The sequence below is a fragment of the Salmo salar genome, chromosome 15 (genome assembly GCF_965601325.2).
Source record: "Salmo salar chromosome 15, fSalSal1, whole genome shotgun sequence".
NCBI classification, from domain to species: Eukaryota; Metazoa; Chordata; class Actinopteri; order Salmoniformes; family Salmonidae; genus Salmo; species Salmo salar.
In genome coordinates, this window is record NC_138305.1 from 60,771,405 (window position 1) to 60,798,616 (window position 27,212).

The following is a 27,212-nucleotide window of genomic DNA, read 5'->3' on the forward strand; positions in this document are numbered from 1 at the left end:
TTCCACTTGGACATTATGGGGTATTGTGTGTAGCCAGTGACAAAAATGTTATCAATTTTAAATTCAGGCTACAAAATTTGGAAAAAGGGTGTGAATACTTTCTGAAGGCGCTTTGAATATCTCCAAACGTAAAAGCATAATTTTTGGGAGAAATAACCCTACATCTCATCTGGCTCTATATTTGAATAATGTGGCTATTGAGCAAGTTGAAGAAACTAAACTGCTGGGTGTCACCCTAGATAGCAAGCTACCATGGTCAAAACATATAAACCCAATGTCACTAAAATGGGAAGAGGTCTGTCCGTGATCAGGCGTTGCTCGGCTTTCTTGATATCTCAGTCAACCAGACAGGTCCTACAGTCCAGTAAAGGGGGCTTTACTATTCTTAGGTAGTGGGTTTTATGATGAACAAGCCATCTGATTCCATGAATTATGGAACTGAGTTTGCCTTTTTGACCAAAATGTTATTTAAGGTGCTCCAAAGCTGTTTACTATCATTCTTTATATAATTTCTTTGTTTTAATATTATAGTTTCTTCTTCTTTTTATTTACATGATTTCTCAATTTGCAGTACACTTGCTAATCGGTTCTGCTGCCTGATATATTTGCCATACCTTTTGCCTCATCCCCCTCAACCATAATTTTTTTTTTTATTACTCATCAATCCATGTGGATTTACCCGTTTTTACAGTAATTTTCTTAATGGGTGCAGACCACCAAATATTCTTTACATCATCAGCATAAGAATCACCTACAAAACGTATTGTACTGTATGACCGCTTATAGATGTGTTGAAGATACCGAACTGTCTGTTCAAGGAGTTGGCACACAGCTCAGACACTCATCGATATCACACAAGACATGCAACCAGAGGTCTATTCACAGTCCCCAGGTCCAGAATAGAGGCTGGGAAACACACATTATTAAATAGAGCCATGACTAAATGTTACTCTCTGCCACCCCAGGTAACTCATGCTAGCAATAAAACCAGATTCAAAAACCAGATAAAAGAACACCTTACGGCACGACAGGGATTGTGAAGAGACAGACATTTGTATGCATGTTATATTGTATTATGTATTGACTATCTTAAGATGAATGAACTAGATGTGGGTTGCTCTGGATGGGAGCGTCTGATGAATGGCTACATTGTAATGTAAATGTAGTGCTATGTATTTATATATATATATTATGTATTTAATGTTGTGTTGTTTCCTGTTTGGACCCCAGGAAGAGTAGCCACTGCATCGGTAGCAGCAAATTGGGGATCCTAATAAATATGAAATACTTAATCAGTTGGTTTCAGCCTCTAACTTGCCAAACACAACTACAACACCAAACTCACACACATACCAGTTCAACGCGACCAAACCCTCCCACTCCGAGAGTGACAGGTTCTCCCTGGTAACGCCCCTCCTGGTACAGTACAGGGATCAGGTCCTTCAGTCTCAGATAGGAACTAGGACTGGTCTTCTCTGGAGCATCTGGCTCCTCCAAAACCTTAGAGCTGATGCTGGAACACAGACAACAGTTACACAGCTTGACTAGACTAAAGTGGTGAAAATAGAACTAGGTGGAGAAGGGTACTGCTAAAAGGGGCAAGAGTGTCTTTGTACTCACTCATCATGGAGCTCCAGGTGTTCAATGGGGATCGTCTCCTCAAACACCCTAGAAGTGTAACATAACAGACCATTAGTCATTCAATCTATCCATAAACCAATCGATTAAGAAATGTAATATTACTTGTTCAGACTCACTCCTTATCGATGGAGAAGCAGGTCACAGGGCCAACAGCAGTACATGTTGCAGTCCTCAGGATTTCACTGCAGGTTACATACAGATCCACACTTATGAGCAGCCACATTAACTAATAGCTACTGCACACCAGGGTCATTTTAATGAACAACATAAGGTATATTTATAGCCTTAGCTACTAATGTATCCATGGTTACCGTATCAGGGCCAATTCCCCAAAATGCTCCCCTTTGCCCATCTTGCGAATCTGTTTCTCCTGCCCATTCAACTTCTTAGTCACCTTGACCTGAGGGCAGACACACACACGTGCCCACATGCATGTACACACATCCGCACACACACATACGCAGGCATTATTAGCACGCACACATACACACACACATTTTTGTCATTAGTAAACACATGGGTTGGTAAGCACAGGTAGGAGAATTGTAGACTCCAATCCTCCACTAGTGTAGTAAGTTGTTGTTCACTATGATCATCAAACAAAGGGTGTACAAAAACAGTGGAGTCTTACTTGCAAACATAAACATAAAGTTAAACAGCTTCTCACGCTGGAAACGTGTATCACCCAATTAATATAGTTGATTTACTTGCATGTGACAAAACGCTAAATTGTATCTGGTCCCATCAGATAACATGATACAAGTTAGCTCTATGCTAACTTTACCAGGTGGCAGTGATTACATCCTGGCACAACTTCTGCTTCCAACCCATCAAAGATCTTAGATTTTCAAGAAATAGGTCAACCTTAGCCACTAGAGGGATATTTTAAATCTACAAATTCAAGGTTTACTTGATCTGTTGGTCTGTAACAAAATGTGATGTGAAATATTGCTCTGACGAATCCTTGACTATACAAATAGCTACTACTAACAATAGACAACATTTAAAAATGTTACAGTGTAGACATTATTAATGTTGTAAATGACTATTGTAGCTGGAAACGGCAGATTTTGTATGGAATATCTATAATGCCTTGCAAAAGTAGTCATCCCCTTGGAGTTTTCCTATTTTCTTGCATTACAACCTGTAATTTGAATGGATTTTTATTTGGATTTCATGTAATGGACATACACAAAATAGTCCAAATTGGTGAAGTGAAATGAAAAAAATTACTTCTTTCAAAAAATTCTTAAAATAAAGAACGGAAAAGTGGTGCATGCACATGTATTTGCTACATTGGAGAATGGAGTATCTGTCCATAGGACTACTTTAAGCCATACACTCCACAGAGCTGGGCTTTACGGAAGTGGCCAGAAAAAAGCCATTGCTTAAAGAAAAAAATAAGCAAAGCCGTTTGGTGTTCACCAAAAGGCATGTGGGAGACTCTCCAAACATATGGAAGAAAGTACTCTGGTCAGATGAGTCTAAAATTGAACTTTTAGGCCATCAAGGAAAACACTATGTCTGGCGCAAACCCAACACCTCTCATCACCCAGAGAACACCATCCCCGAGAACACCAGCATCTTGCTGTGGGGATGTTTTTCATCTGCAGGGACTGGGAAACTGGTCAGAATTTAAGGAATGATGGATGGCGCTAAATACAGGGAAATTCTTGAGGGAAACCTGTTTCAATCTTCCAGAGATTTGAGACTGGGACGGAGATTCACCTTCCAGCAGGACAATGGCCCTAAGCATACTGCTAAAGCAACACTCGAGTGGTTTAAGGGGAAACATTTAAATGTCTTGGAATGGCCTAGTCAAAGCCCAGACATCAATCCAATTGAGAATCTGTGGTTTGACTTAAAGATTGATGTACACCAGCGGAACCCATCCAACTTGAAGGAGCTGGAGCAGTTTTGCCTTGAAGAATGGGCAAAAATCCCAGTGGCTAGATGTGCCAAGCTTATAGAGATATACCCCAAGATACTTTCAGCTGTAATTGCTGCAAAAGATGGCTCTGTAAAGTATTGACTTTGGGGGGTTGAATAGTTATACATGCTCAAGTTTCCTGTTTTCTGTCTTATTTCTTGTTTGTTTCACAATAAAACATACTTTGCATCTTCAAAGTGGTAGGCATGTTTTGTAAATCAAATGATACAAACCCCCCAAAAATCTATTTTAATTCTAGGTTGTAAGTCAACAAAATAGGAAAAATGCCAATAATGTCGAAAAGCGCTAGACATTTATGGCAATTTAGCTAGCTAGCTTGCTGTTGCTAGCTAATTTGTCCTGAGATATGAACATTGAGTTGTTATTTTACCTGAAATGCACAAGGTCCTCTACTCCGACAATTAATCCACACATAAAACAGTCAACCGAATCGTTTCTAGTCATCTCTCTTCCTTCCAGACGTTTTCTTCTTTGGACTTTATATGGCGATTGGCATCTAACTTTCATAGTTACCACAACGACCACTGACCTCAGTTCGTCTTTCAATCACCCACCTGGGTATAACCAATGAGGAGATGACGTGTGGGTATCTGCTTCTATAAATCAATGAGGAGATGCGAGAGGCAGGACTTGCAGCACGTTCTGAGCCACAAATAGAAGCAACTTCTATTTTAGCGCCTGGCAACGCAGATGCTCTATTTTAGCGCCTGGCAACGCGACACGAGCGTTGTGGTCAGCATGTCAGTTCTGCGACCCCAGCACTTATGACAAAATCAACAGCACAACACCGAAGATGTTGATCTGTTTAAAATAATTGATCTTTTGTCATCATGTTCACTACATAGCCCATCTGTAAACAGCCCATCCAACTACCTCATCCCCATACTGTATTTATTTATTTATTTATCTTGCTCCTTTACACCCCAGTATCTCTACTTGCACATTCATCTTCTGCACATTCTACCATTCTAGTGTTTAATTGATATATTGTAATTACTTCACCAGCATGGCCTATTTATTGCCTTACCTCCCTTATCCTACCTCATTTGCACATGCTGTATATAGACTTTTCTACTGTATTATTGATTGTATGTTTGTTTATTCCACGTGTTACTCTGTGTTGTTGTATGTGTCAAACTACGTTGCTTTATCTTGGCCAGGTCGCAGTTGCAAATGAGAACTTGTTCTCAACTAGCCTACCTGGTTAAATAAAGGTAAAATAAAATAAAACTATACTTTTTTCACATCCCCAATCTGAGGTGAAAAGGATGTGTAATTCCCCCCAATTCGATGGGGTCAGCTTTTGTAATGTAGTAACAAATACTTTCCACATCATGGAAAGCAACTTAATATAAATTAATATAATATCTTCGTTTAGGATGACAGTAAATGAAGAAAAACTAGTGGGAAAAATCTGAGTTAACTATTAAGAGATTTAAAATAAATTATAAACCACAATTTAACTGGGTGCTCTAGAAAGAGCTCTCACAGTGACTGTGTAGCAGCCCATTTGTGTGTCATAACTTTCCTAGTTTTGGATCACTGTAACCACCAAACATGTCCCCTGTACCTCTCCTTTGAGAATGATGTAGAACGTGTTGCCCTCCGCCCCCTCACGTACAATGACATCATTGTTCTGGTACTTCACCTACAAGAAGGAACAGATTTCATATGGATTTGGATGTTAATGCTCTGGAAAATGTATCTAGTATGGAGAGGTGTGTCAAATGGCTGAGTACAAACCTCCTCCATGGAGTCAATTATCTTAGAGAGCTGACTGTCATTTAGGGCCTTCAGAGTCTGAGACCTGATACATAAGCATATCAGAGCAGAATTAGCAGAGTGTGCTGGTGGGTGGGTGCATGTGCGTGTGACCAAGAGAGTGCAAGTTGGAAGGTTAAGTGTGTAAACTCACGTTTTTAGGAAGCCCATTAGCTGTTCACGTTTCTTCTTGGACTTGTTGGTCATGATGGTTCTATACATCTGTCTCTCCATATACCACAGACGCACCACTGTCTTGGCTACGATGATGGGAGTGAGGGGGACAATTCATTCATAACAACAAGCAATATTCGGTACGGCACACATGCATAATACAGAATGTAGGAAGGTACACAGTTATTTACCATATTTATAATAGCATCTCACCTTTGACTGTGGCTGTGCGTTTGCAGTTATACAGAATAGCCAACTCTCCAAAAACATCCCCACAGGTCAGGGTTCGAAGGTTACGATCTGCTTGACTGACAAGGAGCTCACCCGCTGAAGGGAGAGATAGAGGGGGGACATTGAGGGGTGAGGGTTATCATTTAATTGGGAATAGTAAGCAGACATAGCAACCCTTATTTGGGAAATGTGTGTTGTGTATCTCCGTATATGGTTGAGAAATTCACACATACCTGCTACGATGTACATGCTGTCTCCCTCAGTGCCCTCCTTGATTACATCATTTCCTGGTTTGAAGTCGATGGCCACCAGGAGCTCCACCATCATGGTGATCTGCTCATCATCAAGGCGACTCAGGAAGTCATTCTTCTGGATGGCCTTGACAATCAGACTCGTCTCACTGTGGAACGAGACATACTGTATATATTCACACCAGCATACTCTACTGACCTTACATAACACATGATACTGTACATATCATGATGCTGCATGCATAGCCCTAGCCAATCACCTGACGGTCTTCTTGACTTTAGTCTTCATGATCTCCTGCTGATCCTCTGGGATTGGCTCAGGGGCCATGACAGCCGCTCTGCTCTTCCTGACCACAAGTCCCCCTTCATTACTGATCCTCTGATCAGGGAACTCTGGAATAGATACACACCACACACAGGACATGGGGTTAATATGCATGCTGCTCTTTGGTTAGTGATCTGACACAAATGGCTGCCGTTCATCACCCAGGGGATTGCCATAGTCACATTTAGCCCTTTACCCAGGTCATGGTAATGACTCTGTAGCTCCTGCAGAAACTTCTCCGTCTTCTGCAGTCTTCTTTCTAGAGGTGAAAGGAGATCATTGGCTGTGATAGTTGTGGTTTAGATCATAGTTTATTTTATGTCTGTAGTCTTGGTTGTGATCATAATCATGGTCAGGGTCGTGATTGTGGTTGTACCCAGGTCATTGTTGTGGTTCTGCAGCTCCTGGTTGATCAGGGTCTGTTTCTCCAGCTGCTGCCTCAGCTCCTCCACCTGGCACTCCATGGCTGAGGGGAGGGGTAGAGGATGTGTGAGGAGTCACAGGATGGAAAACAAATTAACATGTAGGCTTACACACAAAATGTAAGTGCTTATGCACACATGTACTCATACAAGCTGCATAAAACATGCACCCACCCATGCGTGCGCACGCACTCGCACACACCCTGGGGCTGCCTCATCTGTCATTAAACTGGCACACAGCCAGCATTCAGCGAGAGGTCTCTATACTGTCATCATGAATAATGCACACAAATGATGGGCTACCAACAGGAGGTACTGTAAATACCATCACACCCTGGGAAGACAACGCAAAAAGAAACTTATCACTAACGCAAAGTCCTGTCCTAATTAAATGGTCACGTAGTGTTTATATTCACTTAAACACTCGTGACTAATATTTGTGTACCTTTTTGCAGTCTCATAAATCAGACAATTGTTTCTAAAATCAAAGCTACCTTTTGGTGTGTGCAGGAATAATTTGCTGGTGCATGTCTTAAACACAAACCCACTCTCTCATGGGAACACTAATTGTTTGTGTTTTCTTGAATGTGTCTGTGCATATACAGTACATCTCCCTGGGCCATTCAGATGTATGAGTATGCATGCACACGCTAGCAGGGACACACACACAGCTGTGAACAAAAAATCCTACCCAAATACACTGATCAGTTTACAATAGCACTGATTGCGAGGGCTAATTTAGTAGTCAATAAAAAACTGCTTTGGCAAACAAATCACAGGGTTAGCCTAGCAATTAGCCTAGCACACACATCCCCATCAAATCTAGTTTTATCTGTCACATGCGCCAAATACAACAGATGTAGACCAGTGGAGGCTCCACAGAGGAGGAAGGGGAGGACCATCCTCCTCAGTGAAATTTCCTAAAATTAAAAACATTAGAAACATTAAAAAAGTTATAATTTTTAGATACAACTATAGTAAATATACTCATATGTCACCAAATAATTGAGTAAAATACACAGTTTTGCATTGAAAGTCTACAGTAACTTCAACAGCACTGTCTGGGGTAGCACCATGGTGTAGCTGGAGGACAGCTTGAAGAACCCCTTTCATTCTCTGGGGTACACAGAAAAGATGCGAATTAAAAGTGAGGGTCGCAGTGATGCCAACTTAACATTTTTTTTCAGACTACCCTGGCAACTTCTTTTTCAAATAGCAACTAGCAACAAATTTAGCTACTTTTAAAAATGTATTTTGAACTTTTAGCAACTTTTGAAAAGTGACTCAAACGCTTAAATGCACGCATTTACCCTCTAAATTACACAAAAACGATTTTCTCTGTCACACACTCATTCACAACACACGTGCCTGGCTGCAAAAGTGCATTGTGAGTGACATCAGCAGCAGGCGCTCAGCTCGTGCACAGGCAGCAACAGGCCAGCAGCAATTTCAGCAAATTGCAAATTGTTTTCTGACTGCAGCAGCAGTAGTACGGGTTCGACGAGCCAAACCCAATGAATATTGTTGGTCACGAATGTTTGATCTTGAACAGAACTTACAACATCAATCAACATGTCTCAATCCAAATTGTACAGCCAGAAGTACAGAAAAGAGTGGGAGTCTGTACCTGAACAAATGTCAAATCATATTTTTCGCTGAGATGGCCAGTCAATTTGAGTAACATTATTGTATATTCTACGTAATGACGCAGTTTTACGTTATCACGCAATGACATCACAATGTCTTTTAGCAACAAATCAACCTGCCTCTAGCAACTTACCCTGAAAATTAGTTGGTAACACTGGAGGGTCGACTTCTGCCTGAGATCAGTTTCATGAAGAAGGATGAAAAGGTGAGGGCGTTCAATATCAACTGGTATCAATATTATAGCTGGTTAACAGGGAGCCATTCATCAAGCCACCTGTATTGCTGGCCTTGCCTGCTTTTTGGAAAGTCTGAGCCTTGGTTGAAAGGTGTGTACAGTGACCTGAAGAACATCGTTTGTTCAGCTAAACGGCAAAACAAAAGCAGTGAGCATATGAATGCCCACATATCGAACTTGTGACTGTCTTTTCCGAATGATTTGATAGCGTCCATCCATGCATGAGAATGTAGATTAAAGAGAGAGGTTGACGCAGCGCATTTTTTCACGTTTGTTCAAGTAGGCTTTCCACTTTCCTCCAGTATTTATTTAGCAAAGATGATAACACATAATCACTCTGGACAGACCCAAGCAAAAACTCTACACCTAAACATCAGAAATCTGACATGCTGTATGGTGTCACGTCCTGACCATAGTAAGAGGTTATTTTCTATGGTAGAGTAGGTCAGGGCGTGACATGGGGTGTTTTGTGTTTTTCTATGTTTTGTATTTCTATGTTTAAGTTCTAGTATTCTATTTCTATGTTGTTTTTTTGGGGGGTTGATCTCCAATTGGAGGCAGCTGGTCCTCGTTGTCTCTAATTGGAGATCATATTTAAGTAGGGGTTTTTCTTCCTGGGTTTTGTGGGTTGTTATATTTTGAGTAGTGTTTGTTTCTCTCTGTGTCACGGTTTCTTGTTTTGACATTTCAGTTATTTATGTATTGCAAAGTTTCACGGATTTAATAAAATGTGGAACTACAACCACGCTGCACTTTGGTCCCCTCTCTACGACAGACGTGACATATGGGATGAAAATGAGACTATTTTTCAGTCTGATCAACTGTAGGATACTAATAAGAGCAGCTACATAATGTTACATCTTATCTACCCTGTCCATCTGGTCAGGGTAAACTAATTGGTAACGTTAAGTATTTATAGTCCATTTATGTGTCAAGAGAAAATGTGAATGTGATCAAATTTAGTTTATATTCAAAATTGGGCTGGCTAGCCTGCCTATATGTTTTTAATCCAAAATTAATCAGTCAACATAATAGTGATGACAGATGTGAGTAAATGTTTTATAAGGCCTAGAGTTGCATAGGCCTGCATGATGCAAACATGCATTAAGCAAGCTCAGCCCTGTGAGTTCTGTTGTCTATGTGTCTGGGTAGAGGAAATCCCTCTCCTTATCCGGTCTAAATATAATTTATATGAACAAATATAAGGTAGCTGCAGTTTGACGGGTTTCATCCCCCCAGGGTCAGGAGTTTTTTTAAAACCATGTGACCTGATTAGGAAAAACTGGTCCCATAGCCCATATGAAACCTTTTTACAACTGATTAATCACTGTCATACCTTATAGGGTCCAGAGTTTTCCTAGTTAGGTTAACATAAGGAAAATCTCCAGGCCCTAGGGGGTAAAAATTGCCCCACCGCTCTGGGACCTATGGTGCCACCAGTCTGCTTGCAGTTGTCAGTTATTGTCAGGTATGTGGATGATCAGGGCTTTATTCGGGAACGTTTCTTGGCCTACTTTGAAGTGGGTGAGACGCGCAGTCTGTGTTTGACTTCATAGAGAAACTTGCTGTCCAAACCTACGATTGCACAGCTGTAATGGAATGTATCTGCTATTTGTATTTTTGTCTATTTCTCGGTGGTTGATTGGTGGAGAAAAACAAGTCTACATAGCCTACTGTAGGCTACATTACTTTTTTGAAGTCAACATTTGTTCAGAACAATTTGCTTGACAGCAAGATAAAATGTTGCTCTCAAAAAGTATCAAAAGAAAGGTGGATAATAAAAATCGTAGTTTCAGTGCAGAATGGACAGAGAGATATGCGTTCATCTTAACATCTTTTCCCAATGCCAAGCCAGTGTGTATTATTCAATGAAAATGAAATGAAATAAAAATATCGCTGTTTGCAAATAGTTCAATCTCAGACGTAATTATGAATCTAAGCATATAACTTTCAGTGGTATAACCGCCCCATATAGTGGCCCGACACAGAAACATTGAATCGTTAACTGCAAGCTGCACACACAGCTTTTTGTGTGGACATATTCTGTAAAGTAAACGGGTTAAATCTGCAGTTACAAGGAAGATGGAAACAGTCTGGACCTGGTGGAGAAATTTGAGTAAAGACTAGGAAGCTTGAGTTGTTTGATTTGGACCAGGCGGCAGCATTGTCACAGAGGTGATGGAAGATTTCATCAAGCAGCTGAGGGACAATTTAACCACCAGATTTCATTGTGTTTGTCGTGATCCTCTCACAGTCCGCCCAGGTGGAGAATACTCCTCCCTTGCTAAGAAAACTATACCCTCACTGGATGAGGCTGCAATTCAAACTGAACTGATCGAATTCCAGACATCGAGCCAAATCAGGGATGTGCTCAGAAGTGCCGAGTCCTTGTGTGCGTTGTGGGTGGCATGCTCAGATGTATACAGCACAATAAAGAAACCTTCATTTTATGTGCTAACAATGTTTGGATCGACTTACACCTGCGAGTCCTCATTTTCCTCTATGAATGCAATATAGACTCACTACAGGAAGAAAATAGAAAAATAACAAATAATTAAAGAGAAACAATAAAATAACAGCAGTGAAGCTATATACAGGGGTACCAGTGGGTACCAGTACAGAGTCAATGTGCGGGGGCACAGGTTAGTCGAGGTAATTGAGGTAATATGTACATGTAGGTAGAGGTAAAGTGACTATGCATAGACGATAAACAGTGACAAGCAACAGCGTAAAATAGTCCGGGGAGCCATTTGATTAGCTGTTCAGGAGTCTTATGGCTTGGGGGTAGCAGCTGTTGAGGAGCCTTTTGGTCCTAGACTTGGCACTCCGGTACCACTTAATGTGTGGTAGCAGAGAAAACAGTCTATAACATAGGTAACTGGAGTCTCTGACAATTTTATGGGCTTTCCTCTGACACCGCCTGCTGTAGAGGTCTTGGATGGCAGGAAGCTTGGCCCCAGTGATGTACTGGGTCATACGGACTACCCTCTGTAGTGCTTTGCGGTCGGAGGCCGAGCAGTTGCCATACCAGGCAGGATGCTGTCAATGGTGCAGATGAAGAACCGTTTGAGGATCTGAGGACCCTTGCCAACTTTTTTCAGTCTCCTGAGGGGTATTAGGCATTGTCATGCCCTCTTCACGACTGTCTTTGTGTGTTTGGACCATGATAGTTTTTTGGTGATGTGGACACCAAGGAACTTGAAGCTCTCAACCTACTCCACTACAGCCCCGTCGATGAGAATGGGGGCGTGCTCGGTCATCCTTTTCCTGTAGTACACAATCATCTCATTTGTCTTGATCACATTGAAGAAGAGGTTGTTGTCCTGGCACCACACGGCCAGGTCTCTGATGACCTCTCTATAGGTTGTCTCATCGTTGTCTGTGATGAGGCCTGCCACTGTTGTGTCGTCGGCAAACTTAATGATGGTGTTGAAGTCGTGCTTGGCCATGCAGTCATGGGTGAACAGAGAGTATAGGGGGCTACTGAGCACACAACCCTGATCCAGTATTAGAGGGAGATGTTTAGTCCCAGGGTCCTTAGCTTAGTGATGAGCTTTGAGGGCACTATGATATTGAACGCTGAGCCATGACCAGACTTTCAAAGCATTTCATTGCTACAGACGTGAGTGCTACGGGTTGGTAGTCATTTAGGCAGGTTACCTTAGTGTTCTTGAGCACAGAGACTATGGTGATCTGCTTGAAACATGTTGGTTTTTCAGACTCCGTCAGGTAGAGGTTGAAAATGTCAGTGAAGACACTTGCCAGTTGGTCAGCGCATGCTCGGAGTACATGTCCTGGTAATCCGTCTGGCCCTGAGGCCTTGTGAATGTTGACCTGTTTAACCTGTTAGGGCTAGGGGGCAGTATTGACACGGCTGGATAAAAAAACATACCCGATTTAATCTGGTTACCACTCCTACCCAGTAACTAGAATATGCATATACTTATTACATATGGATAGAAAACACCCTAAAGTTTCTAAAACTGTTTGAATGGTGTCTGTGAGTATAACAGAACTCAAATGGCAGGTCAAAACCTGAGAGATTCCTTTACAGGAAGTGGCCTGTCTGACCATTTCATGAACTTCTTTTCCATCTCTATCTTTTACTAAGGATCTCTGCTCTAACGTGACACTTCCTACGTCGTCCATAGGCGCTCAGAGCCCGGGAAAAAACAGAATGTCGTCATCCCAGCCCCAGGCTGAAACACATTATCGCCTTTCTCAAGTGGCCGATCAAGGGACTCTGGGCTTACGCGCGTGACCCGACCTTTGTGATTTTTTTCCTCTGTTTGCCGAAAAGGAGATTCCCTGTCGGAATATTATCGCTTTTCTACGAGAAAAATGGCGTAAAAATTGATTTTAAACAGCGGTTGACATGCTTCGAAGTACGGTAATGGAATATTTAGAATTTTTTTGTCACGAATTGCGCCATGCGCGCGACCCTTCTTTACCATTTCGGATAGTGTCTGGAACGCACGAACAAAACGCCGCTATTCGGATATAACGATGGATTATTTTGGACCAAACCAATATTTGTTATTGAAGTAGCAGTCCTGTGAGTGCATTCTGACGAAGACAACAAAAGGTAATCAAACTTTTATAATAATAAATATGATTATGGTGAGTGCTAAACTTGCCGGGTGTCTAAATAGCTAGCCCGTGATGCCTGGGCTATGTACTTAGAATATTGCAAAATGTGCTTTCACCAAAAAGCTATTTTAAAATCGGACATATCGAGTGCATAGAGGAGGTCTGTATCTATAATTCTTAAAATAATTGTTATGCTTTTTGTGAACGTTTATCGTGAGTAATTTAGTAAAATGTTAGTGAATTCCCCGGAAGTTTGCGGGGGGTATGCTAGTTCTGAACGTCACATGCTAATGTAAAAAGCTGGTTTTTGATATAAATATGAACTTGATTGAACAAAACATGCATGTATTGTATAACATAATGTCCTAGGGTTGTCATCTGATGAAGATCATCAAAGGTGAGTGCTGCATTTAGCTGTCTTCTGGGTTTTGGTGACATTATATGCTAGCTTGAAAAATGGGTGTCTGATTATTTCTGGCTTGGTACTCTGCTGACATAATCTAATGTTTTGCTTTCGTTGTAAAGCCTTTTTGAAATCGGACAGTGTGGTTAGATTAACGAGAGTCTTGTCTTTAAATAGCTGTAAAATAGTCATATGTTTGAGAAATTGAAGTAATAGGATTTTTAAGGTTTTGAAAATCGCGCCACAGGCTTCAAGTGGCTGTTACGTAGGTGGGACGAATTCGTCCCGCCTAGCCCATAGAGGTTAAAGGTCTTACTCACATCGGCTATGGAGAACGAGATCACACAGTCGTCCTAAACAGCTGCTGCTCTCATGCATGCTTCAGTGTTGCTTGCCTCGAAGCGAGCATAGAAGTAATTTAGCTCGCCTGCTAGGCTTGTGTCACTGGGCAGCACGCGGCTGTGCTTCCCGTTGTAGTCCTTAATAGTTTGCAAGTCCTGCCACATCCAATGAGTGTCAGAGCCAGTGTTGTACGATTCAATCTTAGTCCTGTATTGGCGCTTTGCCTGTTTGAGGGCAGTCGGAGGGCATAGTGAAGAGCATAGTGGGATTTCTTAGAGTTAGAGTCCCGCTCCTTGAAAGCGGCCGCTCTACCCTTTAGCTCAGTGCGGCTGTTGCCTGTAATCCATGACTTCTGGTTGTGGTATGTACGTACGGTCACTGTGGGGACGACATCGATGCACTTATTGATGAAGCCAGTGACTGATGTTGTCTACTCATCAATGCCATCAGAAGATTCCCGGAACATTTTCCTGTCTGTGCTAGCAAAATAGACCTGTAGCTTAGCATCTGCGTCATCCTTTTCGGTCAAAGGAGACGGTAGCAGAAACATTATGTACTAAATAAGTTACAAATAACGCGACAAAGCACACACAATAGCACAATTGGTTCAGAGCCCATGAAACGGCAGCCATCTCCTCCGATGCCATCTCGCACTGCCTAGCGCCCGCTCTTCACGTGACCCCAATTACCTTTACTTCACCCTGAACATTGGACAGGGCAGAGATTAGACATGGTATTACAGTGATTGTAAAGTCACCCAGCAAACAACTAACAATAATAAAGTAGATAAAGAGACTACATTTTCCACTCTGTAATTATAGACAAAACTATTTCATTTCTAAATGGAAAATATGAATTCATTGGTGTGAAGTGCATGTCAGTCATGTTTAAAAAGTCCACTGGCCCCCAAGCCAGTCACTAAAGTCACAACCCGAGCTCACAAAAACTAGATGCACATAGTTGCAACTGGGTTCTGATGTTACTCCAACAGGTCTCATTTTGGCACAAATACATTGATGCAACAGGGGAAAAGACTTAAGTTAGACTCACCTGTAGTCTGTGAAGAGAGGAGGGGTAGGACGGAGGGTGAGTCTGTGTAGCTGCTAGGGTGACCACATGGATCTTCACATGAGGTTCAAGACCTTCCTCCAGCACTCTGTAACTCCAGCTAAGGATAAGTGTTGTGTAGGTCCTGTATCAGGCTTTCTCCACCTGTAGCTTGAAGGGAAATCCTATTCAGTCCACTCACCTGTACAGACACTAACACACTGACTCCTATCTCTCTGTTTACCTACTATTACCTAATCCTTTATCTTTCCTCTCCCTCATTCTCCACTCTCTGATCTCACCTGGCTCCCCCCATGCCTCTTACTCTTACTTCTCTCTCTCTCTTTCTCTCTCTCCTTTTCTTCCACTCCCCCTGTCTCTCTTTATCTGTCTGTGTGCTCAGCAGCTCCAGTGTTGTATCATTAACCAGACCCCAGAGGCACCTCCTATCACACCAGATAGAGGAAGACAGGGTAGAACCGAGGAGGAGGGATGGGTGGGGAGGGAGGGAGGAGGAAAAGTGCAGGAACTCAGGGAGGTTGAAGTAGAGGGGGCTAGGAAAAAAGAAGAGGTGGAGGGGGAAAATTAAGGGGAGGTCAGAGGAGCGTGGAACAGAGGAATGAAGAAGGAGTGGGAGGGAAGAGGAATACTCCTCATACTTCGTCTTGATCTCCATTTGTAAGAAAAAAAACATCCATGAATACACAGGCCTTTTGACACAGGGTTAGAGAGAGAGCGGTAAAGACAAAGAGATCAATACCGAACCACATTGTATTAGCACTAAATTGTGCCAGAGCAGGTTCAAAAGATAGAAGTGATAGAAAAGTGAGAGTCAAAGGCACGTATTACTATAAGTCCTAAATAGCACCTTGCAAAACACATCATCACCAGAGACTTTCAACCACTGATTTCAACTAGCGGAAACTAGCATTAATCGTACAATAAACTGATATACGCTGAGGTTAAAACAAGGTGGAAAAAGCTGCTGCTACTTTCATGTGCTGTTTTTCCACAGAAAGCCACAGTGAAATCATTGGATCTTTTCCAGCCCAGCATCCTTTAAGGAATGTAAATGAGGCTGAAGGGTTCGCATTGTGACAGAGGGATTTTTACTGTCTTCAGTTAATTATTGATACCCTTTCTGTTAATCAATACCCAATGACATTAATAACAACCAGATGAAAGAGGTTTAGACCTGGAGCACCAAATGACAAGCAGTACTGTTTTACCACTGAGACACCAACACAGTGATATAATAAAACAATCCAAACAAATGGATGTGCTCTTACTTGTGGTAAATACAGCAGTACTGTATTAACTGAAAAACAGAATATTGACAGACACATTAACAACTATTTCATATTGTTACTTACTTTTTTTATTGAGGAATACAACTCAATCAGTGTCTTAATTAGTGTCATGGTAACAGATAGAAATGGAGAGTGGAAGGACTAAATTACTTTAGATTGTTATTGCCATCGCAGTGCAGCTGGTATAGTGGTCAGTCAGTGGTATATGGGGCCTTCCTCCCAAAGTCCAGGTGGTGTCATAACTCTCCTGTGACGATCTGAAGGATCAGATTACAGGGGGGTCCGCTCTACACCATGCTCTCTCTCATAGAGGGGGAGAGCGGGAAGTCAACTGTTTTATGGTCGGTCATAAAATACGCTGTCCCTATCAAAAGTTTGAATAATTAAACAATGTGTCTACTTTTGAGAATGTGGGAATGGTCCGTGGACACTTAATGGACAGTCATGATGAATGTTTCATTTGGTGATCTCATGAAGGACAGGAAACACACACAACTGTATCTCTTAAAGTGTACATTTCCCAGCTGTCAGGTTGATGTCTAAATATTGTGAAACGTGTGTGATTAAATATGAAACAATTTGTGAAAAGCTGTAATGTGATGTTAACCTTCTAAATGAGAGTATGGATTTTCATATAAAGATTAACTAGTCAGTGGCCACTCCCCTGTGAGCCCAGACATCACATTAGGCGTCATAGAACAGCCCCTTCTTCCACAGAGTATAAAAGTCACTTCCTACAAAATATACATTGTCAGAGAATGCCGGGACAGAGTCCCTACGTTGGAATGGCTACAATTCTATAGGCCACGGAGACCATACAGCTGTAGTTTTGGCTACACTGCTGGAAATGGTTAAACTCTGAGACTATCGATCACTACAGAATAAGAGCAAATCTGAGACGTATAATTACTAGTCTGCAGCTAGAAATTACGTAAGTATAGTACAAGAATACCAACAACCGGTGAAACATCTATTCTATGCAACGACCTTCAGGTCTGACGCATCCATTACAACAGACACTATCCAGAGCTGCGGAGAAAGCTACAACCACAAAGGACATTGTGACTTCTGGGGAAGTTAACCAGAGACTCTCTGATGAACTGACTCTCCAGCAGACGGACAGGCGATTCCAACAGAGAAGACAACAACGACATATGGGCGTAAATATATACATTATATATAAATATATACATTGAAATTATTTCATGTGCAAAGGATTAGCATTTCAATTAATATAATTATCAACTCTGTGTAGTGAATCCATTTAGTCTTTCCCACTTTTTCTCCGTCCCAACCCCTTTCCTTTGTCTTCCAAGCCGTCATATTGGCTTCGTCCACTAGGGACTTTTTATTTGTATCATGTAGTAACCCAAATATCTAATGTTTGCTATGTAATTATTTAGTTAGTTAGTAAATAAATAATTAAACCAATTTGTATATCGCTGATTCATGAATTAGGCTAGGGTTCATGCAGATATCCAAGGGTTTGCGACGTTCAGTGAAGAGAACTGATGAGGTAATAATAATAGGTTAATGAGAATAACTAATCGATAAGATATGAAAATATCTGAAGAGATATATTCAGGAAATTGACACTATAAACAAAAATGTTCCGTAGTGCCCTGACTTCCTAGTTAATTATAGTTACATGATTAGTTTAATCGTGTAATTAAATTACACATAGAGAAATTATTTGATAAAATAAGTCTTCAAGTTTAACGATAGTCACAGACCCGACAGTGGTCTTATGCCAGCAGATGTTATTACTGTGTAATAACACACATGTGTATCAAAGTTTAATAGAGCTGCGGATGTAAGTTATCGTAGAAATAGTTACAGTAGGTTACCATACAATATTTTAACTTCGTTTTTACGGTAATTTACAGGCAACTGGCTGCATGTAAGTTACAGTAAAACAACAGCACAGTGCATTACCGTAATCCTATTATGTTAATAGCAATGAATAGAGGAATTCATTAATTAAATTAAATTCATTGAGGGGAGATGGCGTTTGTATTTTACAGTATTTTACCGTAATTACATGGGATTGGTGCAAGCATCTTGACTGCTGGGTAATGTGTATACATATTACAGCATATCAATGAATGCCAGTTCGGAAGCCTATTAAGGCTTCCAGAAGTGCAAGTGTTATAAAAGACAAACTGTTGATCCTTAACAAAGCTGTCTCTGGAAGCAACGGCAGCACAGTGACTACAGGGTAAAACAGATCAAAGGACATTAAAAATACTCAACCATTAAATGTTTATGACTTGCTGCCTTCCAATATGTCCCCTATGTACATTTAAATCATGGGGCACTACACCACCTATTTGTTAAATTGGCACAGCACTCTCACAAATGTAGCCTCTTACAAGGCATGCCTCAAAATACAATATATGGCCAAAAGTATGTATTCAAATTAGTGGATTCAGCTATTTCACAGCCACACCCATTGCTGACAGGTGTATAAAATCGAGCACACAGCGATGCAATCTCCATTGACAAACATTGGCAGTTGAATGGCCTGTACTGAAGAGCTCAGTGACTTTCAACAAGACCTTCTAGAGCTGCCCGGTCAACTGTAAGGGCTGTTACTGTGAAGTGGAAACATAAAGGAGCAATAATGGCTCAGCCGCGAAGTGGCAGGCCACACAAGTTCAAAGAACGGGACTGCCTAGCGCTGAAGCGCGTAGCATGTAAAAATGGTCTGTCCTTGGTTGCAACACTCACTACGGAGTTCCAAACTGCCTCTGGAAGCAACGGCAGCACAAGAACTGTTCGTTAGGAGCTTCATGAAATGGGTTTCCATGGACGAGCAGCTTCACACAAGCCTAAGATCACCATGCGGAATGCCAAGCATCGGCCGTAGTGGTGTAAAGCTGTATTTTATGTACCATATTTTACGGTAAAGTCCAAGGCTGTTGAATACTTCCCAACACTAAAATGTAATTTACCGTAGTCTACTGTATTCAGTTTATACAGTGTGATAGTTGATTATACAGTAATGTATCGTAAAAATAACAGGATGGTTTTACAGTGTGGTTTACTCCTTGGGAAAATTCAGAGCTTACAATGCATCTTACTGTCACGACTTCTGCCGAAGTCGATGCCCCTCCTTGTTCGAGTGGTGCTCGGTCGACGTCACCGATCAGTGATGGCGGTCGACGTCACCGGTCTTCTAGCCATCACTGATCCATTTTTCATTATCCATTGGTTTTGTCTTGTTTTCACACACCTGGTTCCAATCCCATTCATTACCTGTTGTGTATTTAACCCTCTGTTTTCCCTCATGTCCTTGTCCGAGATTGTTTGTATGTTATTTTGTGTCATGTTTTTTGTAGTAGTGAGCTACGTGTATTGTTGCCCATGTTATTTTATGTACATTTTGGTTTTGGAGTTCGTTGTTTGTTTATTATTTTATTAAAACAACTCCAGTATTACCAAGTTGGTTTCTCTTGGGCCTGACTTCCCTGCCACCTACACACACGGCGATGATGCATACATTTGATAATATTTTAGACAGAGTCAGAGCTTTGTGCGAATATCCTCCATTCAACAAAAAAACTGCAAATCAAATAAACCACCTCAAAATATTTTATGTAAAATCATGACTGAGTGGAGACTGAGACGGGTGGATCGGGGCACACTTTGGCCCTGTCCAACGATACCCCCGGACAGGGCCAACCAGGCAGGATATAACCCTACCCACTTTGCTAAAGCACTGCCCCCACACCACTTAAGGGACATCAACAGACCACCAACTTACTATCCTGAGACAAGGCTGAGAATAGTCTGTTTCACCGCACAAGCCCGAGGGGGGCGCAAAACCAGATAGGAAGATCACGTCTGTGACTCAACCCACTCAAGTGACCCACCCCTCTTAGGTACGTCATGGAAGAGTACTAGTAAGCCAGTGACTCAGCCTCCATAATAGGGTCAAAGGCAGAGAATCCCAATCGAGAGAGGGGAGCTGGCCAGGCAGAGACAGTAAAGGCAGTTTGTTGCTCTAGTGCCTTCCCGTTCACCTTGAAATCAGCCCTAGCCTTAACAGGAAGCCGATGTAGAGAGGCTGGAGTAATATGATGCATTTTTTGGTTCTAGTCAGGATTCTAGCAGCTGTGTTTAGCAATAACTGAAATTAATTTAGTGCTTTATCTGGGTAGCCGGAGAGGAGAGCATTGCAGTAGTCTAATTTAGAAGTGACAAAAGCAGGGATTAGCTTTTCTGTATAATTTTGGGACAAAATGTTTCAGACTTTTGCAATGTTACGAAGATTGAAAAACTGTCCCTGAAATATTCTTGATATGTTTGTCAAAGGAGAGGTCAGTGTCCAGAGTAACTCCAAAGACCTTCATTGTTTAATTTGAGATGACTGTACAACCATCAAGATTAATTGTCAGATCCAACAGCAGATCTATTTGTTTCTTGAGACCGAGAACTAGCATCTCTGTTTTGTCCGAGTTTAAAATAAATAAAATGCCGCCATCCACTTACTTATGTCTGAAACACAGGCTTCCATGGTAGGCAATTTTGGGCCTTCACCATGTTTCATTGAAATGTACAGCTGTGTATCATCCGCATAGCAGTGAATGTTGACATTGTGTTTCCGAATGACATCACCAAGATGTAGAGTATATAATCAAAACAATAGGGGTCCTAAAACGGAACCTTGAGGAACGCCGAAACTTACAATTGATTTATCGGAGGACAAACCATCCACAGAGACGAGCTGATATCTTTCCGACAGATAAGATCTAAACCAGGCAAGAACTTGTCCGTGTTGGCCAATTAGTGTTTCTAATCTCTCCAAAAGAATGTGGTGATCGATGGTGTCAAACGCAGCACTAAGGTCTAGGAGCACGAGGACAAATGCACAGCCTTGGTCTGACGCCATTAAAAGGTAATTTACAACCTTCACGAGTTCAGTCTCAGTGCTATGATGGGTCTAAAACCAGACTGAAGCATTTCATATAAATTATTTGTCTTCAGGAAGGCAGTGAGTTGCTGCGCAACAGCTTTTTAAAAAAATGTTGAGAGGATTGGGAGATTCGATATAGGCCAATAGTTTTTTACAGTCAAGGTTTGGCTTTTTCAAGAGAGGCTTTATTACTGCCACTTTTAGTGAGTTTGGTACACATCCGGTGGATAGGGAGCCATTTATTATGTTCAACATAGGAGGGCCAAGCACAGGAAGTCATAAAGTTAATTTACAAAAATCGCTGACGAGCTAACATTAGCCAGCTAGCTAGCTAGTGTTATGACATGAGTATGAAATTGTAAATCGTGTTGTTTAATGTTTTAGGGACTCCTGAGAAAACCAGCAAACCAGGCTTCCATCTTGTGAAACAGTGGATGTAAAGAATCTAGCTAGCGAAAGCATTTACTGAAAATTGAATGAACAATTGTGTAAGCTTGCCTTGCTTATATTTGCCATGCAATACAGCTGAAGTAACATAGCTAACTAACTATTTACTTGCTTATTGTGTAGTGGAGGATAAAAAATAACTATGCCTATGGATGTGTAGCTAGCTACGGTATGTAGCCGATCTGTGTATTGACCCTAAAACATTTGGTATGAATATTAGTTCAGAACCTATTTATGAACCTCAGCTATCATAGCTGTTGTATCGACTTCAATTCTGAATGGCATTTATGAAGCTTATGGATAGAGTAGAATATAATAACTTTATTGTGTCAAGGATGCAAGTCCTATATACAGTGCCTTGCAAAAGTATTCATCCCCCTTGGCGGTTTTCCTATTTTGTTGCATTACAACCTGTAATTTAAATAGATTTTTATTTGTATTCCATGTAATTGGACATACACAAATTAGTCAGAATTGGTCAAGTGAAATGAAAAAAATAACTTGTTTCAAAAATTTGAAAAAAATAGAAAAATGGTGCGTGCATATGTATTCACCCCCTTTGCTATGAAGCCCCACAATAAGATCTGGTGCAACCAATTACCTTCAGAAGTCATATAATTAGTTAAATAACGTCCACCTTTGTGCAATCTAAGAGTCACATTTTCTGTCACACGATCTCAGTATGTATACACCTGTTCTGAAAGGCCCCAGAGTCTGCAACACCACTAAGCATTGGGCACCACCAAGCAAGTGGCACCATGAAAACCAAGGAGCTCTCCGAACAGGTCAGGGATAAAGTTGTGGAGAGGTACAGATCAGGGTTGGATTATAAAGAATATCCGAAACTTTGACATCCCATGGAGCCCATGGAGCACCATTAAATCCATTATTAGGAAATGGCAAGAATATGGCACCACAACAAACCTGCCAAGAGAGGGCCACCCACCAAAACTCACGGACCAGGCAAGGAGGGCATTAATCAGAGAGGCCAAAGATAACCCTGAAGGAGCTGCAAAGCTCCACAGAGGAGAGTGGAGTATCTGTCCATAGGACCACTTTAAGCCGTACACTCCACAGAACTGGGCTTTACAGAAGAGTGGCCAGAAAAAAAGCTATTGCTTAAAGAAGGAAATAAGCAAACACGTTTGGTGTTCGCCAAAAGGCACGTGGGAGACTCCCCAAACATATGGAAGAAGGCACTCTGGTCAGATGACACTAAAATTTAGCTTTTTGGCTATCAAGGAAAACACTACAGTGAGAGAAAAAAGTATTTGATACCCTGCTGATTTTGTACGTTTGCTCACTGACAAAGAAATGGTCAGTCTATCATTTTAATGGTAGGTTTATTTGAACAGTGAGAGACAGAATAACAACAAAAAAATCCAGAAACACGCATGTCAAAAATGTTATAAATTGATTTGTGTTTTAATGAGGGAAATAAGTATTTGACCCCCTCTCAATCAGAAAGATTTCTGGCTCCCAGGTGTCTTTAATACAGGTAACGAGCTGAGATAAAGAGCACACTCTTAAAGGGAGTGCTCCTAATCTCAGCTTGATACCTGCATAAAAGACACCTGTCCACAGAAGCAATCAATCAATCAGATTCCAAACTCTCCACCATGACCAAGACCAAAGAGCTCTCCAAGGATGTCAGGGACAAGATTGTAGACCTACACAAGGCTGGAATGGGCTACAAGACCATCGCCAAGCAGCTTGGTGAGAAGGTGACAACAGTTGGTGCGATTATTCGCAAATGGAAGAAACACAAAATAACTGTCAATCTCCCTCGGCCTGGGGCTCCATGCAAGATCTCACCTCGTGGAGTTGCAATGATCATGAGAACGGTGAGGAATCAGCCCAGAACTACACGGGAGGATCTTGTCAATGATCTCAAGGCAGCTGGGACCATAGTCACCAAGAAAACAATTGGTAACACACTACGCCATGAAGGACTGAAATCCTGCAGTGCCCGCAAGGTCCCCCTGCTCAAGAAAGCACATATACATGCCCATCTGAAGTTTTCCAATGAACATCTGAATGATTCAGAGGACAACTGGGTGAAAGTGTTGTGGTCAGATGAGACCAAAATGGAGCTCTTTGGCATCAACTCAACTCACCGTGTTTGGAGGAGGAGGAATGCTGCCTATGACCCCAAGAACACCATCCCCACTGTCAAACATGGAGGTGGAAACATGCTTTGGGGGTGTTTTTCTGCTAAGGGGACAGGACAACTTCACCGCATCAAAGGGACGATGGACGGGGCCATGTACTGTCAAATCTTGGGTGAGAACCTCCTTCCCTCAGTCAGGGCATTGAAAATGGGTCGTGGATGGGTATTCCAGCATGACAATGACCCAAAACACATGGCCAAGGCAACAAAGGTGTGGCTCAAGAAGAAGCACATTAAGGTCCTGGAGTGGCCTAGCCAGTCTCCAGACCTTAATCCCATAGAAAATCTGTGGAGGGAGCTGAAGGTTCGAGTTGCCAAACGTCAGCCTCGAAACTTTAACGACTTGGAGAAGATCTGCAAAGAGGAGTGGGACAAAATGTATGCAAACCTGGTGGCCAACTAGAAGAAATGTCTGACCTCTGTGATTGCCAACAAGGGTTTTGCCACCAAGTACTAAGTCATGTTTTGCAGAGGGGTCAAATACTTATGTCCCTCATTAAAATACAAATCAATTTATAACATTTTTGACATGCGTTTTTCTGGATTTTTTGTTGTTGTTATTCTGTCTCTCACTGTTCAAATAAACCTACCATTCAAATTATAAACTGATCATTTCTTTGTCAGTGGGCAAACGTACAAAATCAGCAGGGGATCAAATACAGTGCCTTGCGAAAGTATTCGGCCCCCTTGAACTTTTCGACCTTTTGCCACATTTCAGGATTCAAACATAAAGATATAAAACTGTAATTTTTTGTGAAGAATCAACAACAAGTGGGACACAATTATGAAGTGGAACAAAATTTATTGGATATTTCAAACTTTTTTAACAAATAAAAAACTGAAGAATTGGCCTTGCAAAATTATTCTGCCCCTTTACTTTCAGTGCAGCAAACTCTCTCCAGAAGTTCAGTGAGGATCTCTGAATGATCCAATCGTTGACCTAAATGACTAATGATGATAAATAGAATCCACCTGTGTGTAATCAAGTCTCCGTATAAATGCACCTGCTCTGTGATAGTCTCAGAGGTCCGTTTAAAGAGCAGAGAGCATCATGAAGAACAAGGAACACACCAGGCAGGTCCGAGATACTGTTGTGGAGAAGTTTAAAGCCGGATTTGGATACAAAAAGATTTCCCAAGCTTTAAACATCCCAAGGAGCACTGTGCAAGCGATAATATTGAAATGGAAGGAGTATCAGACCACTGCAAATCTACGAAGACCCGGCCGTCCCTCTAAACTTTCAGCTCATACAAGGAGAAGACTGATCAGAGATGCAGCCAAGAGGCCCATGATCACTCTGGATGAACTGCAGAGATCTACAGCTGAGGTGGGAGACTCTGTCCATAGGACAACAATCAGTCGTATACTGCACAAATCTGGCCTTTTTGGAAGAGTGGCTAGAAGAAAGCCATTTCTTAAAGATATCCATAAAAAGTGTCGTTTAAAGTTTGCCACTAGCCACCTGGGAGACACACCAAACATGTGGAAGAAGGTGCTCTGGTCAGATGAAACCAAAATCGAACTTTTTGGCAACAATGCAAAACGTTATGTTTGGCGTAAAAGCAACACAGCTCATCACCCTGAACACACCATCCCCACTGTCAAACATGGTGGTGGCAGCATCATGGTTTGGGCCTGCTTTTCTTCAGCAGGGGCAGGGAAGATGGTTAAAATTGATGGGAAGATGGATGGAGCCAAATACAGGACCATTCTGGAAGAAAACCTGATGGAGTCTGCAAAAGACCTGAGACTGGGACGGAGATTTGTCTTCCAACAAGACAATAATCCAAAACATAAAGCTAAATCTACAATGGAATGGTTCACAAATAAACACATCCAGGTGTTAGAATGGCCAAGTCAAAGTCCAGACCTGAATCCAATCGAGAATCTGTGGAAAGAACTGAAAACTGCTGTTCACAAACGCTCTCCATCCAACCTCACTGAGCTCGAGCTGTTTTGCAAGGAGGAATGGGCAAAAAATTCAGTCTCTCGATGTGCAAAACTGATAGAGACATACCCCAAGCGACTTACAGCTGTAATCGCAGCAAAAGGTGGCGCTACAAAGTATTAACTTAAGGGGGCTGAATAATTTTGCACGCACAATTTTTCAGTTTTTTATTTGTTAAAAAAGTTTGAAATATCCAATAAATTTCGTTCCACTTCATGATTGTGTCCCATTTGTTGTTGATTCTTCACAAAAAATTACAGTTTTATATCTTTTTGTTTGAAGCCTGAAATGTGGCAAAAGGTCGAAAAGTTCAAGGGGGCCGAATACTTTCGCAAGGCACTGTAAAGAGACTGTGTTCAACAGGAATCTGTGTGTGTGTGGTCTCACCTGGTGTCCACACTAGGTGGCTACAGAGTATTTTATGCTGAAAAACAGACTCATGAGGACAAACAATAGAAGATAATGTCATTATTAGACTTACATTACCAGATCATTGTGAATTACTAAATTATAATATCTCTTATAACAAATCATGATATCATTGGCTAGATAGACATGTGCATGTGTAGCCTGGATCATATCAAGAAAAGCGTCACAAATGAATACATTAATACCACTTCAAGCTTGATGATGACTTGTTCATTTGAATCAGCTGTGTAGTGCTAAGGCAAAAACAAAAATGAGCACCCCTTTGAGTACCCAGGACCAGGACTGAGAACAGATGCTCTTCATTGGGACTTCTAAATCTGCAGACAGGCTTTCACAGCTCTCTGTATCGGCGGACAGAATACCTGACAAGAAATAGACTTCATTATACTCAAATTAGACAGCACTGAATATGATGTTCTCTGTCCTCACATCTAAGGACTGGAACTAGACTAAAGTACCTGATCTATCCAGAATAGCCTACTCTATCACTTTGACAGCTGGGCCTGCTTTCCTTTCACCCTCCTCCATGGCTGTTAGCTAGCTACCTACACATGTATTTTACAGTGGTAAATATATCAAGATAGCTAGCTAATATGAAGTTAGGTAGCTGGTCAAATGTAATTAATTTAGCTAGCTATCTATACAATATGTAAACTAGCTAGCCACGTTAGCAGCTCATTTGAGTTAAAATGCACTGTTACTAGTTAGCTAATAATACATGGTTTTTTTTTTTTACATTTATGAAATGTATTTACTTACTTGAATAGGTTCTCCCAGCCATGTGGATGATTGAAAACAGAGCAGCAAAGTTTGTCACCAGAGCAGTTTAGAGCATATTACTTTTTACCTGTGAATAACCAGACCTTCATACAAACTTGCCATGCTGAATTCTTGACGCACAACTGAAGATGCTGCCATATCCTGCCATCACGCCCACAAGCGAGCCACTCAGGTGGAGATGACGCATGGA

The 27,212-nt window shown here is 41.5% G+C and overlaps 1 protein-coding gene across 5 annotated transcripts in view; it reads right to left on the reverse strand.

Annotated features, from left to right (window-relative positions):
• Positions 1-15,393, reverse strand: part of prkg3 (protein kinase cGMP-dependent 3) — a 29,630-nt gene extending 14,237 nt beyond the window's left edge. For 4 of the 5 annotated variants that reach the window (XR_014380646.1, XR_014380645.1, XM_082961928.1 and 1 more), the window contains exons 1-14: positions 15,024-15,393; positions 13,952-14,674; positions 6,711-6,800; positions 6,531-6,593; positions 6,270-6,402; positions 5,992-6,158; positions 5,741-5,854; positions 5,508-5,613; positions 5,336-5,399; positions 5,163-5,240; positions 1,953-2,041; positions 1,758-1,823; positions 1,621-1,668; positions 1,354-1,513 (exon numbers count right to left, since the gene is read on the reverse strand). Coding sequence is in view for 3 of the 5 variants with exons in the window: in XM_082961928.1 (XP_082818054.1) it covers positions 1,354-1,513; positions 1,621-1,668; positions 1,758-1,823; positions 1,953-2,041; positions 5,163-5,240; positions 5,336-5,399; positions 5,508-5,613; positions 5,741-5,854; positions 5,992-6,158; positions 6,270-6,402; positions 6,531-6,593; positions 6,711-6,800; positions 13,952-14,009 (1,236 nt within the window). In the remaining 2 variants the exon portion in view is untranslated. The remainder of the gene's footprint in view (positions 1-1,353; positions 1,514-1,620; positions 1,669-1,757; positions 1,824-1,952; positions 2,042-5,162; positions 5,241-5,335; positions 5,400-5,507; positions 5,614-5,740; positions 5,855-5,991; positions 6,159-6,269; positions 6,403-6,530; positions 6,594-6,710; positions 6,801-13,951; positions 14,675-15,023) is intronic. The other variant, XM_014145183.3, reaches the window with a different exon arrangement.
• Between the last annotated feature and the right edge of the window lie 11,819 nt (positions 15,394-27,212).